The sequence below is a fragment of the Antechinus flavipes genome, chromosome 3 (assembly GCF_016432865.1).
Source record: "Antechinus flavipes isolate AdamAnt ecotype Samford, QLD, Australia chromosome 3, AdamAnt_v2, whole genome shotgun sequence".
Lineage (NCBI taxonomy): Eukaryota > Metazoa > Chordata > Mammalia > Dasyuromorphia > Dasyuridae > Antechinus > Antechinus flavipes.
Window position 1 is genome coordinate 613,899,447 of NC_067400.1, and position 14,830 is coordinate 613,914,276.

A 14,830-nucleotide genomic window follows, 5' to 3' on the forward strand; every position below is an offset into this window, starting at 1 on the left:
TAGCGGGATTGGTTCGCTTCAAACAAGGGGCGTGTCTAGAAGAGGAGGCGGAGCCACCAGAGACAGACCGCCCGAAGCTGGATTCCCGAGGCCGAGAGGCCCGGGACGGGGGCACTCTGCTTGGCCAGCCTCCTTGTGCTCGCTCTCAGCTGTCGCTTTCCGGGCTAGGAAGAGCGAGGGCGGGGGTCCGTTCTTGGGCATTTGGGAAGGGCGGGATGAAGGAGTTGGAGAAACGTATTCCTCCCTCCCCCCCCAAAGAGCCTCTTCCGCCTTGAGTTGACAAGACCCCACATGCACCTGTCAGCTAGAACCGCCCCCCGCAACCAGACCCATCTCCCTCCGCCCCCATTTGTGCTGCAAAGACTGCGGCCCCTGGAATCTGACAGAAGGGGCTTGGGGGAAATCGCGGAGCCCCTTCCTAAATTTCCCATCCCCTCCCCCCGGTCCTGGCTGCCTCAAAAAGCCCCCTACATCGAGCGCTGGAGATGGGGAGGAACTCTGGGGGGAGAGTCTCGGACGATTCATCGTCAGCCCCTGGCTCTGACCCACTGGGTGCCTGGTGAAATGGAAAATGCCCAGGTGTCCGAGGACCCGGCTTGAATTTAGCTGGGTTCCTAGCGCGGCAGGCCTTTGTGATCTTGGCAGATCCCGCCCCTTTTCTGGGTTTCAGATGTAAGGGGCAGGACTGGGCGGTTGCTAAGGCTTTTGCAGACCCCGAATCCGGGGACCCTTCCCGACCCGCCAGGCTGAGAGGCTGGCGAGGGAGCCGAGCCTTGGGGCTCTGCCATTGGGTGAATCTGAGCAGCTGAGCCCTGTCAGTCCCTAACTTCTTGGCAGCTGGGGAGCAGATGAGGGAGGCCCAGGCAGAGGGGAACAGCGGGACTGGGTGGGGGAAGGAGGGGAAGGCCTGCCCTAGGCACAGAAACGAAAGTTAAAAGGAGCCAGCCCGACCAGTGCCTCCGAAGCCGGCCACCTCGGGCCTTTATTAGGGTAGGAAAACGAAGTCTTGGGGCCGGCAAGGGAGGAGGGAGCAGGGCCTCAGGGTGGGTGGGGCGAGAGGAAGGGGCCCAGGCAGCCAGCTTCTCAGGAGTCCGTCCAGAAGTGTCCAGACTGTATCCCGCACCAAACCCACAGGCGCCCATTCACTCCCCCTAAACTGCCTGGAGGAGAGAACCCTGCAGAACCCTCCAACCCGCCCAGCTGGGGGAGGGGGAGAGGGGGGCTGCTATCTCCTCACAGCTGAGCAGAGCCCGCTTGGAGGGGCAGCTCCTGGGTCTGAGCCCTGGGTGGAGCTCAGCCAGCCCTGTACAGGCCTCCTCCCAAATAAAGTGGATTAGAGTTAGGAGGGAGACACTAAATCCCAGCCTGCTGTACTCTCCCCACAAACGCCCCTCCCCCAGCGAGGAAAAGAATTTCCTCAGGCATTTACTACACCCCACAAAGGCAAACTTTTTGGTCCCAGGATCCTTTCTCATTCTTTAAAATTACTGAGGAGATTCCCCCTCTCCCTCCCTCCCCCAAATCACAATATCAATCTGGGCTCCATACGTTGGAGATGATAATTCTAAGATGTTAATTTCCAACACGGTAAACATGAATTATTATCAAATTATGAAAAATGATTATGGAAAGTTTTGGCCTTGCAGACCTCCAGGAAGAGGCTCAGGGGCTACCCGGGGCTCCACTGTGTGAGAACAGAAGACCTTTCCCTTCCTAGTCTAAATTTCCCCCTCTCTGAGATGTAGAGCTTGGATGATAGGTCTAAGGCTCCTCCCAACTCCGACCTTCCAATAAGAAGTTTAAACTGACCCCCCTGCCCCCACCCTCCCATCCTGCAGTAACCCTAAAGGCAGGGAGGGCCTGGTGGAAAAACAAAACACCTGACCCGGGCCCTAGATGGCCGGCCACCTGTTCCGACCCACCAGAGGCTCCCGGCCAAAAGCATGATGGGAAGAAGGGATTAAAGGCACATTACGGAACGGGAAGGTTTTATTCACAAAATCGGCCTTTTTGAAATAGAATAAAAAAAGGGTGACTACAGATGGAGATTCCTTCATCCCTGTTGCACTTCATCAAGGCCACTTTGGGAAGGGAAGGGGGTGAATAAGGTCAAAGGAGGGGCACAGAGAAAGGGTGGGGGTTCACAGTTATGACCCGGCGCCGGCGTGGGGAGGGGGGAAGAAGATGTAAGTTTGTACGGTTTCCATACCTGTCAGCCCTGAGAGATGGGTGGAGGGGGGGTTGGTCTACAGCCCCTCCTCCCGGTAATGTGGACTTTGTCTCCCCAGAGGCCTCTTGGCCTTCAGCCCTGCCCTGCCCTGCCCCCTTCCTCCCCCAGGCAGTTACTCAACTCAGAGCAGCTTCTTCTTTGGATCTGACTCCGAGTCAAGGGAAAAAGGAGAGAGCACCTGGGCCTGCGGAGTCTCACTGGGCGCTAAGTAAGTGGAATGGATGAGATAAAGATTCTCCAATTTACATGTGCTTAGTCCTTACGGTAATTCCACGAGATTCACACCTTTAAGAGCGTATGTAGGAGGAGGAGCTGAGAAGCCCACGAGAAGCTCTGGGAGCCCCAGCCAGGATTCACGGGCCAGAGAAGGCAGCTTAAGCTCTGGGAACCGAGGAGGCCTCTAAGAAAGCTAACCGGGCCCCAGGGAGGAGACAGTAAAGGATGTGGATTTTTAATCCCTGGCTGCAGGTGTGATTACACTGAACTGAACTGAAGCTGCCTCCAGAAGCCCCCCAAGAAACCTGCTCCCAGAGAACTTTACACTTTAGAGAACATCACACCTGGGAACCAGGCTCCCAGAAGGCACAGGGCTAACGGGAGGGGAACAGCAGCCCCCAAGTGTTTGGCCTCGGGCCTGTCAAGGTGATTGGGTGTCAGCAGGGGAGCAGAGTGCCATCGAGCCAATAGGAAAGAGAAATACATTCAGGTGTTCTGCCCGCAGCGGCAGAGAGACCAGGGCCGAACATCCGAAGAGAGGAAGCTTTCCTCATCACTAGGAAGCTTCCCCCCAGGTTCCTGAGACAGGAAATCTTTGGAGATCACTTTCTTGACACTGTCCAGAGTTAGCAAGTGTCTGAAAGGATGGATTCCAAATCCCAAGTAGGGGATTTGGGTCCCATCCCCCAGCCCAGTCTTATGACCCCTTGATGATTTCCAAGATTTGGTCCAGTTCGGTCCAGTCCCATTCGGCCGCAGACTGCCCCGGGAAGCAGACTGCCGCAGAGGAAGAGGCAAAGGAAGCGGAGGGCCAGGGCTCCCTTTCCACATCTGAGGTGTCCATGTCGGTGAAGAAGTCCTCAGGAACCAGGTCTCCCAGGTGGCTCATGATCTCAAAGCTGCCCCGGAGAGGCTCCTCAGCCCTGACAGGTGGGGAAGTTAAGGCCCCGAGAGGGGAAGGTATCTGCTGGCCGTCTCCCAACAGGCCATCCGCAGAGGTAGAGGCGCGTGTCCCATCTGGGGCCTCGCAGCAGTCCTGAGTGGCTCTTAAGCCCAAGAGCTCCTCCAGCTCTCTGAGCAAGGCGTTGGCCGACTGGGCGGTTAAGGGGAAAAGCATCTCCAGTCCGGGTCCCTGGCAGGGGGCTGGGCTCCCCTCCAGGCTCATCTTCTCCCTGAGGTGGTTGAGGGTGTTGGTGATGAGCACCTGCCGCAGGAGGCTAGGGGGGCCTAGCTGGAATTTGTCCATTGAAAGTTGGAGTAAGGTCTGGCACAGGTTGGACTGGGAGAAGGGGGCCTGCTCCTGGGACTCCTTTCCAGCCTCCACCTCTTCTGGATCCCCATGGTCACCCGGATGCTTGCGCTTCACACCAACCACCATTGGCCCCTGATGGGAGAGGAGGCAGGAGTTAGGAGGCCTGTCTGTCCCTCCCAGGGCCCCTGAGCCTTAGTCTAGCCTCTGCGACTGACTCGCTATGTGGTCTTGGCTGAGAATGTCGCCCACTTTAAGCCTCCCTTTTGTCCCTCTGGAAAACCATGGGGTTGGATTGAAGAGTCAAGCAAGGATCCTCTTCGGAATATTGGTAGAAGGAATTTTGGAGCTGGCAAGGAAAGGATAAACTATTAGCTTAGAGATGCCCTCTTTTATCCTTAAAAAAAAAAAAGAGGGAAATGCAGAGGATTCGAGTTTTGTATTTCATAGTATGAGAAACAGGCTGAAGCAATAGGTAGAGAGAATTGGCTTCAAAACCAGAGAGTTCTGAGTTCAAATCCAACCTCTTCACAGCTCTTATGATGAGATCATGGGTAAGTCATTCTATTTTTAAATGCTCTTGGTAAAGCTCAGACTGTAAATTGCTGAGCCTGCATTGGTAAGGGACTAGCCTCACTTGGGATGATGAATTTAGATTTGGAAAGGAACTAGGAAACTGGAAACCAGCTTGTCTAAGTTTTTTTTTTTTTTTTGCCATTTTACAAAAGAGGAAATTTAGACAGAAAGTTCGATGGTTTAACTAGAGACCTGACTAAAGCAGGATTTGAACTCCAGTCTCTCTGACCCCCTCTCCCCCAGCATGATACCCATTTTTTCCTTTACCAATAAGATCCTTTTAATATCTCAATAGAAGCCCCCCTTTTGTTGACTCCTAAGTAGTAAACATTTTAAGGAGATCTTCTTTTGTAAGATGATCATTAAGGTCCCTTCTAGGTCCTATGATTTTGAAATACCGGACTTTGATCCCTCGGGGCTCATTTAGTAGGAGGATCCCCTCATTTTACAGAGGGGGAAACTGAGGGACACAGAGAGGAAAGGAACTTGCCCCAATTAGTCATTCACTGGCAATTCAAGACTAAAACCGGTTCTCTAGATTCTCATTGGACAAGACTCAAAATGGAAAGGACCCAGAACAGCTAAGAAATGCTTAAGGCTCCTACGTGCCCCAGAGGCTGCCCCACCCTCGGGGCTAAGCACCTACTCGGGAGTACTATTTTGCTCCTCCCCTCCATTTTAGAATTGGACAAGGCCCCTTTTAATCTATTCTCCAATCAGAGTGCCCCATCTCTCCAAGCCACGCCCGGTGAGGAGGTGAGCCCGGAGGCTATTGGGGAATGGAGTGCCGGTTCTGTTTTGGGAGAGGGCCACTGAAACCATTTAAGCGGTGGACTACAACTCCCAGAATGCCACTCCATCTTTAACCTGCCCTCCCCCCCGCTGCTCCGCCCCCTCTCAACTTTTTAAGAAGGGGGGGGGGAGGAAAGTACACTACACAAAAATGTAGCTCCTCCCCACTCCCCGAAATTCCCCAGTCACCCATCCCCACTCCAGAGTATTGCTACGGAGAAATGGAGAAATTTCGATGTTCTTCTGGGTGAGACTTGAGGAGTTTAGGCAGAGAGACACAAGCACCTTGATTCCTAAGAGATAGGCAGGAGAAAGGGGCCCCTTCATTTCCTTCTCCCCTCTCCCAAATAAAGCCAGGGCTGACTCTGCCCTCCCAGGGTTCTAAAACCAATCTCCAGCCTCCGAGGTCTCCCTGCCCGTTTCCTTTCAGCAACTCTAGTGTGGTTCATCATAATTCACGCGTTCGAATAACGCTCTAAATTGATAATAGTTATCCCCATTTCCCAGGCTGGAAAGTTGAGATTCAAAAAAGTTAAGATATGCTCATAGGCATATATCACTTGCAGGGGTCCTCAGACTTTTTAAATAGGGGCCAGTTCACTGTCCCTCAGACTGCTGGAGGACCGGACTCTAGTAAAAACAAAAACTTTGTTTTGTGGGCCTTTAAATAAAGAAACTTCCTAACCCTGAGTGAGGGGGATAAACGTCCTCAGCTGCCGCATCTGGCCCGCGGGCCGTAGTTTGAGGACCCTGCGAGAGGAAAGACTGGAACTGAGCCCAGTCTCCTCAATCCCAGTCCCACCACTGGAACTCACTACTCCCCGCAGCTCCTTAAAAGCGTTGTTATTTACAGTTCTCCGGCGGCGCCCAAAGCCAGACCACCACTCCTCCGGGAGTTAGATCGCTACCGCCATCGCCCCCTTTTTGACTCTGATCTCCCAGGGTTCTAAGACTTGTCCCGATTCTCCCAGATCCCCAGTCTTCTCTCTGTCCCCTAAATTCCTTCTGGCAGCTCTGGTCCCTGGGCTCTCCCTCCTCCTCCTCTTCCCCCCCAGTCCGCTTCTACTCAAGCTCACCGATCCGGGCTCCATGGCTCCGGACTGGAGGCGGGGCAGGGGCCCGGAGCCTGTGCTTGTCACACCCAGGCAGCCCAGTCGACAGCTCCGCCGCTCGCAGCGAGTGGCTAAAGCCTCACCCGCGCCGCGCGCTGATTGGCTGGGTAAGGTTACCGATCGGACTACAGGTGATGCTGGTCTCCTCGCGCTCCTCCTCCTCCTTACCTGCGCCCCGGGCCATTTAAAGATCGGAGTCGCGTGACTACAGATTAACTAGCCTCTCAGGTCAGCCTCCCGGAGTCGGCGCAGGTTCCTCCTCCCTGGACCACCTAAAAGCCCAGAGGGAGGAGGAGAGTTGGGAAGGAGAAGAGTTATTTTCGCTAGGGCTGGCGGAAAGGGGACCCCGCCCGACCCCGCCCCCTCGCACTTAGCTGCATTGACAGCGCAGGCGTAAAGGGACGCTAACGCGACTGTCCCAGGCCCCTCCGGCAGCCAATCAGACCGGCCCGAGGCGGAGGAGGCGAAGAGGCGTAGGATTGCCATAGCGACCAGGCTCCTGCCTCCTCTGACTGTCCGAGGCCCCGCCTTGGAGGCGCCAGAGGTTGGGGAAGGCCCTGGCTCTGTCCTGGGCGGGGCGGGACCGGGTTCCGTGCCTCCCTCTGCCGCTCCCCTCCACATACACATACCCACGCACGCACACGTGCGCACACACCGCCTACACGTGCACGCGCGCAGTCAGGTATCCGAGGGGATGGGAACTAGTAGAGATAAGGACAGCAAGCGAAGGAGAGGCGGGAGTTAAAACAGGAAAGACAAGATGGAAAAGGAGAAACCCTTGAGGGGGATAGACGGGAATGGAGAGAAGGGAGGAAAGGAGAGAGAGCCATGGACAGGGAGACGCAGAGGGAAAGAAATGTAAATAGCCACGAGTGAAATGGAGACCAGAACAGGGAGAGAGAGAGAGAGAGAGAAAGCTCGACGGACACCCAGAGGAGAGACGGGAGAGACCGAGGGAAAGCCCACAAGGAAGGTGATGTACACCGAGAAGGAAGAAGAGGCAGGAGACAAAAGACAGCGAAGGAGAAACAGAAGAGTCAGAGGAAGAGAGACGGAGCCAGAAGGAAAGCAGGGAGAAAGAAATTCTTTCTTTGGCTCCCTGCTGCCCCTCCCCCCCATTAGTTGTATTCACAAGGTATTAATGAGGCGTTACAGACCGCAGAGATAAACCCACTTCTCAGATTAAATCTGAAGAGAACAATGGGGGTTGACAGGAAAACAAATTAGCCAGCCTGGGAGAACTTTAAAAAGTGAAATCTGAGGAGTTTAAGGCTATCCGGGCTCCCGGATTGTGCTTGAGATCCCAGCTGGGGGTAAATCGATTTGCCCTCCCCAGCTTCTGCCTCTCTCCCCGGGAATTGCCCAGAGGGAGACTTTCCCTCCGGAGGCGAGAGAGTTCCTTGGCTCTAGAGAATTTGAGGCCCATTTGAGGGACCGAGGACGCGGGGATACACAGGAGGACCGTCACTGAAGGAAACAAAGCCATTCCGAGGTCCTTGCTCGGGTAACCAAGGGGTTCTCGGCCTAGGGATCTGGGGTGTGAGCACTCCACTGAGAAAAGACTTCCAGGCCCGGCCATACTAGAAACTGGGGGCTGAACGCCACACACTCTTGCCCTCTGAAATGTGAGCTCACCCTTCTCCCAGCCTGGACATATATTTGTGGGAGCTTATATACTCACTTTCTTACCTTGCCATCTAGGTCCAGTAACACCTTCTTAAATGACTAAGCTTATTGGTGGTTACTGGGAGTTTGTGAGTTATAGTTTGCTTGTTTTGGGTTTCATTTGTTTATTTATTTTTTTTAAAGGAGTGAAAACCTAAGAGAACCCTCCCTGTAGAGCAAACATTAGAAATGACCCAGAGAGGATGTTATGTGGACAAAGAAAGAGAAAGAGACAGAAGGAAAGAGAGAAAGGGAAAGGAGAGGGGAGGGAGAGCGAGAAACAGAGGTGGGAGAGAGAGGAGGAGGAGAAAGAAGAGGGAGGGAAGAGAAGGAAAGGAGGGAAGTCCAGGAGTCCATATGACTCAGTACTTTTTTATTATTCTATTTTCTGCCTTCTTCTTGTAGCCAGCCCCTGGCCCTCTTCAGCAGTGTCATCCCTGCTTTCCAAGGACAGGCCCACACGATGCTCCTTCTCCCTCATGATCCAGGAGAGTGGGGGCCGCCATCTTTAAGTATACTGATGGGAAGGGTAGACGCTGTGCCCATCATACTCGGTTGTGGTGAGGCACCGAAGCATGAAGTGCCCCAGGTCGTGTTTGGAGATCACTCTGGAGGGCCCCCGTCCGTCCACAGTCACGTTGTAGGCCTTGGTCAGGGGCTGGTCCCCAGCTGCAGTGGGAAGAGGAAGAAAAGGCATCTTGGAGCTCAACTGCCCTTTTCTCTCTTGCCCTTCCAGAAAGGGAGAGGGATGTCCTCTGGGGTCTAACTGAGGGCACATCCTGGAGACCAGGGCTTAACTCAGAGACTCAGAATCAGGTTTGGAACGGGCAAGCCCAAAGCTCCAAGGCCACCCCTCTGACTCAGGTAGGGCCCCACTACTTGGAAGGGCCCTCAGAGGTCCCCGGATGAGTTAAGCTTTCTTCCCCCCGCCCCCTCGGATGAACAAGGGAGAGCCCAGGGCCTGCTCTCCCGAAGCTACCGACCAATATGCGGGGGCATCACAGCCACATAGTTCAGACCCGACTCCAGCAGCAGCTTATGCATCCGGATGTGGTCATCGGTCACTGGCTGGAGCCGGGCAGGGACCTGAGCTGGGTCCCACAAGAGGAAAGCTGCAGAGAGAGCAAGGGGAACAGCGTCACAGACCGGGGCGGGCAGCCCTGGCCTACTACCCCACGGAACAGGCACACATCATCCATGAAAGACTTCTAGTATGGGGAGCTCATTCCCTGGTCCCCCCCACACCCCCTGAGGCAATTGAGGTTAAGTGACTTGCCCAGGGTCACAAGCTAGACAGTGTTAAGTGTCTGAGGCTGCATTTGAAGTCAGGTCCTCCTGACTTCAGAGATGGGGCTCTATCCACTGCGCCCCCTAGCTGCCCCCAACTCATTCCCTCTTGAGGCAGGATGTTTCATGTCTGGACAGCTCTCAGCATCAGGAAGTTTGGGGGTCTTCCCCCATTAGTGAAGCTCTTTTTAGTAGTTTTTAATTCATGAAGAAATTACAGATATTTATATAAGAAAAGAAAATATAGAAAGACAAAAAAACAAAAAAAAATCTCAACACCTAAATAACTGGGCTCGCTTGTGTTCCATCACAATAGGCTCTATATAAGTTTAGATAGAACTTTGATGAAGGTAGATTATGTCCAGTAGTGCAGAAGAGAGCCTTCCACACTTTCTTACTCTTTCAGGTTTTGTCCATTTTGTGTGTGCGACAGATGGGGTTGTGACTTGCCCAGGGTCACACAGCCAGGAAGTGTTAAGTGTCTGAGACCAGATTTGAACTCGGGTCCTCCCAACTCCAGTGCAGGTGCTCTAGCCACTGGGCCACTTAGCTGCCCCTGTCCGTATTTTCATTAGGCAGCTTTTGCTCGTTTGTTGGCCCTGAGGTTGATTTGGAATCTGCCTCCCTGAAGCTCCTCCTACCCAAAGGACCTAATTTTCCCATCTAGAGGACAACAGAATAAGTCCAATTCCTCTTTGTTGAAATAATAATAGTAATTATAGCTAACATTTATATAGAGACTTAATATGTTCCAGGTGCTGCGCTAAGCACTTCATAAGTTTATCTCGCTTGATAATAATGATAATGATAACATTTAGGTAGCACCTACTATGTGCCAGGCAATGTGCTCAGCATTATATCAATATTATCTCACTGAATAATGATAATAATAGATAACATTTATATAGTGCCTACTATGTGCCAGACACTGTGCTAGGTGCTTTACAAATATTATCTCATAATAATAATAAGAGCTAACATTTATGTGAAAATAAGAGCTAACATTTATATAGTACCTACTATGTTCCAGGCAATATGATAAGTGCTTTTACAAACAGTATCTCGTTTGATTCTCACGACAACCTTGGGAAACGGGTACTATTTTCTTCATTTTACAGATGAGGAAACTGAGGCAAACACATCAAGTGACTTGTTCAAAGGCCACACAACTAGAAAGTTTCTAAAGACTTCCTGCCTCCAAGCCTGGCCAATCTTAAAAGATAGTTAAATATCCTAAGCTCCCCAACCCCACCTCATTCTAGCTAAGTATTTCCAGATCAGTCACCTTGTCTGGTCTCCAGACAACTTTCCAATTTGGCTGCTCTTTTCTCCCTCAATTTTCTCCCTTTGTACTCAATCAAGATTTGAGGATGACACTCGTGACCCTTTTCAGATCCCCGACTTTTTCCAGTGTTCCCCCATCCCCCAACCTTCGGAGTGCTGGCTAAGGCCCCCGGGAAGGCCCCAAGTCCCCGCTCCACCCACCCGAGGTGCAGGCCACGACCTTGGACACGCCATGGGCCTTCATGGCAGCCACAATATTCTGGGTGCCCTCCGACATCACGGTGGTGGGACCTTGGAGGGGAGGACAGAGAGTGACGGTCACTTGTTGGAGGGGGTGGAGGCAGCGGGAGTGGAGGAGGTGGTGGGGGTGGTCGTGGCTGAGGGGGCCGGGGCACAGGGACAGGCCGGGGGCACAGGGGAGGTTCAGTACTCAGGTCACTGCCGGTGCCCAGCAATATAATGACGGCATCCTGCCCTGCCACGGTCTCCTCCACGTTGGCTGCTTTGAGGACGTCACCCACCACCACCCGGGCTGGCTGGGGACCGTCAGAGGGCAGCTTGGAGGCATCCCTCACCAGCACTGTCACTTCGTAACCTAGACATGGGCGAGAGACAAAAAGATAAACAGAGAGGTCAGGCTTGTCTGGGAGCCAGGAGCCCGAGGCTCTGCCACTTAGAATGACTCGATGTCAGCCAACCAAGTAGAATTCGTTAATGCTATACTCTTATGTCAGGTACCGTGCTAAGGGTGCAAAGAAGGGGAAAGACAAAGCTCTGTTCGGGAGCTTGAAATCTAATGGGAGACGGACACAACATGAAACAAGGATGTCCAAATGACACATAAACAGGATGTATCAGGCGTAGCCTCAAAGGAAGGCCAAGATCAAGGAGTCCCCCAAGAGATCATGCAGATCAAGTCGCTTAACTCCAAGAAGAAGGAAAAGGAGGAAGAGGAGGAGAAGGAGAGAAGGAAGAGAAGTAAGAGAAGGAGGAGGAGGAGAAGGAGAAGAGATGGAGGAGAAGAAAGAAAAGAAGAGGAAAAGGAAGAGGAGGAGGAGGAGGAGGAGAAGGAAAGGTTTTAACATTGTATGAGAAGCAAGGATGGTATTATAGAAAGCAAGTTCTAAATTTGGAGTCAGAAACCCTGGATTCAAATGCTATCTCTGAAATCTTTACCACCAAAGTGACCTTAAACAACTTGTTTGCCTCAGTTTCCTCATCTGTAAAATTAAGGCATCGGACTAGATGCCCTTTGAGGTCCATCTCAGTTCTAGTTCTAGGATCCTGTGACCCCAATTCTCTGGGGAGGTAAATAATGCATGCAGGAGACAGGAGGCAAGGATCTGACCTCAAGGTTACGAATCACTCAGAACCAGAATTCTCTTCCTTTCCACCTACACCAAGCTCGCTCTTGACAGTTAAATAATGCCCATTTCTAGAAAGGACTTTCCTCTCGAGGGAGGGAAGACAGCACATTTTATAAAGGAGGAAACGGAGGCCCAGGGACTTGACCGAGAGTTTTCCGATGAGTATGTGTTGGAACTGGCACTCAAACCCCAGGTCTCTCCTTCCTCAGCTCCAAGGCACCAGGCTCCCCCTAAAACAGAGGCTCCTTATCATAGAGATGTGGGAAACTAAGGTCTGGGGGGGTCAGATGTCCAGACTCCCACACCCCATCATGTGCCTTAGCTCCCAGGGTGCAATCCCAAGGGTGAGCAGTAGGGAGGGAGAAGGTGGGGGCAGGAGGAAGTTGGGAAAGGAATGACTCAGCAACTCCCAACTTCCTCCCCTCCCCACATTGCCCCCCTCCTCTTGAAATCCTAGTCAGCAAGAATATCTCCTTTCTGCTTCCTCTCTATACCCCATGTCACAAAAGGGCATCCCTTGGACATTGGGGGATGGGAGGGGTGTTTGTCTGGGCTAGAGTATTGGGAGTATCCATTTCAAAGGTGCCCAAGCTAGATACCAGAGGCACACCCCCGCTCACCCTGGTGGGGCCTCAGATACCCTGTTATCTAGCTCACCACCTGGGGCAGTCCATGCTTCTGCTTGCTGCCAGGCGGTCCTTCTGACCGGACCCAGGGAACCGGGCCCAGGGCTTCCCGGTGCCCCCTCACAGTTGTCCCTCTTCCAGATCCAGCTTCTGCCCCCAGCCCAGGCAGGGCCCCAGGCCTCCGGGGTCCCGTTGCAGAAGCTGACACTATAAATCACTGTGTCCCATGCTGGAGACAATCTTAGGAGCCCCGTCATGACTTTGCTTCTAGACCTGGGTTCTCACATCCTGTGGATGTCCCAAAAACCAGGTGCTCCCTCTGAGCCAGCCTTGCCCCTTTGCCCTGTCCCCGCGTGCCCCCACACAGATCCCGGGCCCTAAAGAGTCCCGTTGGCTCTGGCTCCCTCCTCAGGCCTTCCACAGCCTATCCCGCGCTCGCGTCTCCAGCGGAGTCCCCTGGTCCCGCCCCTCCGTCCCCGACGGCCCCAATCTCCCTATCCTGCCCCCATTTCCAGGTTTCCTCAGAACCCCCGTGCCCCATGCCCGCGGCTCCCCCGGGGCCCCGTGTCTGTCTGCTCCAGCTCAGTCTCCCAATACCTCCCCTTGCCCCGGTACCCTTTGCCCTGTCCCTCCCGACCCAGAGCCTTCGCTAGTCTCCCCGCTCCCCTCCAGCCCTCACTTTTCTGCTTCCGTGGCCGCCTCCCTCTGCGTCCTCTCCCCGCCCCCGCCCCTTCAGCGCCCCTCTCTGCGCCTGCAGAGCCCCCGCGCTGTGCCCTCCGAGAGAGCCGCCCCCGTCCCAGCCCCTTGCCCCGTGCCTGCTTGCACAGCCTGAGCCAGGGTGGCGAGCCCGGTCCTGCCGGTGGCGCCAAAGATCGCGATCTTCTTGACGGTCATGCTGCCGGGGGCCGGCGAGCCTTCTCGGGCCGGGGAGCGGGGCAAAAATCGCGGCTCGCGGCGAAACCACGGACCCGGATCTACAGCCCCGAGCTCTGGTCGCCTGCCCCCAGCCTCAGCCGGGCCCCACCTCCCGGGAGGCGTGTCCTGGAGGAGGCCCCGCCTCCGGACCTGCGCCCGCCCACGGCCCGCCCGCGGCTGGGGGAAAGCGGTCCTCCTCAGCCCTCCGGGCTTAATTAGAGGTCCCCGTAGTAGACAAAGTCCCCTTCTGGGTGTCCGGCTGCCCAGCCCGGAGCTCAGCTCACTCAGATCCTCTACAGCTCAGTTACGGGTCAGGAAACTGAGGCCCAATTTAAAGTCCATTCTCATCAGCCAGTCGGTGCAAGGCAGAAACAAAGCATTTCCGACCTTCCAAGAGCTTTTTTCGGTCAAAGCCCAGGACAAAGGGCTGAGAATGTATGCACTTTCCTCAGTCTCTCCCCTCTTCGGTCCTTGTTTCCAGAGAGATATTTCCCAAAGCAGTGAGTCTGAACTTACCCTCCCCCGCTGAGTAATTTCCAGTGGCTCTCTCACCTCCGGGATCGGCTGCAAAACTCTGTGTGTGGCATTTAAAGCCGGTCAAAACTGGGCTCCGACCGTACACATTACTCTCCTTCTAGGGGACTTTCATAGGTTTCTGCGTCTGCGTCTGTTCCGTTCAGTGTCTCGGTTTTTTGTTTGTTTTGTTTTTTGTTTTTTGTTTTGTTTTGTTTTTCGTTTTTTTTTTTTAATGTCTGTCAGAATCTCTCTCTCCCTGTCTTGTGCTCTCTGCAGAAAGGTGGATGTAAGGCGGGGGGCTTGAGAGGAAGATGTAAATGTTTTTCTTGTTGGCTTTTTATCCCTAGCAACTAGCATACCCTGGGTAAATCATTTCTGTACTGGCTTGGTTTGGAACTGAGTGCATATGGAGGTGGGGGTGGGCAGAGAGGGGAAAGAACGGAGGATGACCTGAAGGGGACAAGAGGAGTGAGGGAGCACTGGGAAGAGATGGACAAGTTTGCTGGAAGAACATATTTAGATGGAAAGAAACGCGGTCTCCTTGGGGACCATAGGCCTTGCAGGATGTCCGCAAGGAGCTGTCCAGCAGGTAATACAGCAGAGAGATTAGGGTTGGATGTTGAGGTCTGGGAATCATCTGTGTAGAGAGATCATGGAACCCATGGGGACCAGGGAGATCGTTAAGAAAGAGCATGGGGGAGAGTTAGTCCCAGGACATGACCTTGGGGAATTCCTGCAATTAAAGGGCTAGAAGATGGATGGCATTTTAGCAGACTAATGAAGAGGTCTGACAAGCCAGAGGAACGCGGCGGGAGGGCAGTGTCAGGAAAACCAAGGAAAGGATATGTGGAAGGGCTTGGCTGATGGTGTCGCAAGCTGAAGAGAGCTAGAGAAGAATAAGGACTGAGAGAATAAGGACTTGCAGTCAGTCATACAAGCAACCTTGGGGAAAAGTCTCAGTCGAGTTTTAAGATTCAAAGTCAACTTACAAAGGA

At 53.6% G+C, this 14,830-nt stretch overlaps 2 protein-coding genes across 5 annotated transcripts; both read right to left on the reverse strand.

Moving 5' to 3' along the window:
* Window positions 1-1,971: 1,971 nt before the first annotated feature.
* SERTAD3 (SERTA domain containing 3) lies at window positions 1,972-8,111 on the reverse strand. 4 transcript variants are annotated; one of them, XM_051989214.1, is made up of 2 exons: window positions 6,344-8,111; window positions 1,972-3,830 (listed from the first exon to the last, which is right to left on the reverse strand). In XM_051989214.1, the coding sequence occupies exon 2, from the start codon at window positions 3,822-3,824 to the stop codon at window positions 3,144-3,146; it is 681 nt and encodes a 226-aa protein (XP_051845174.1). In that variant the 5' UTR covers window positions 3,825-3,830; window positions 6,344-8,111; the 3' UTR covers window positions 1,972-3,143. The 4 variants fall into 4 exon arrangements, with proteins under 4 accessions (XP_051845174.1, XP_051845175.1, XP_051845172.1 ...); XM_051989215.1 differs by having other exon boundaries at window positions 1,972-4,044; XM_051989212.1 differs by having other exon boundaries at window positions 6,140-8,111.
* Window positions 8,112-8,198: 87 nt separating this feature from the next.
* Window positions 8,199-13,403, reverse strand: BLVRB (biliverdin reductase B). The gene is made up of 5 exons (XM_051989219.1): window positions 13,220-13,403; window positions 10,842-11,006; window positions 10,613-10,702; window positions 8,824-8,952; window positions 8,199-8,509 (listed from the first exon to the last, which is right to left on the reverse strand). Exons 1-5 carry the CDS (start codon window positions 13,296-13,298, stop codon window positions 8,349-8,351), a joined length of 624 nt encoding a protein of 207 aa, XP_051845179.1. The 5' UTR covers window positions 13,299-13,403; the 3' UTR covers window positions 8,199-8,348.
* Window positions 13,404-14,830: the final 1,427 nt, after the last annotated feature.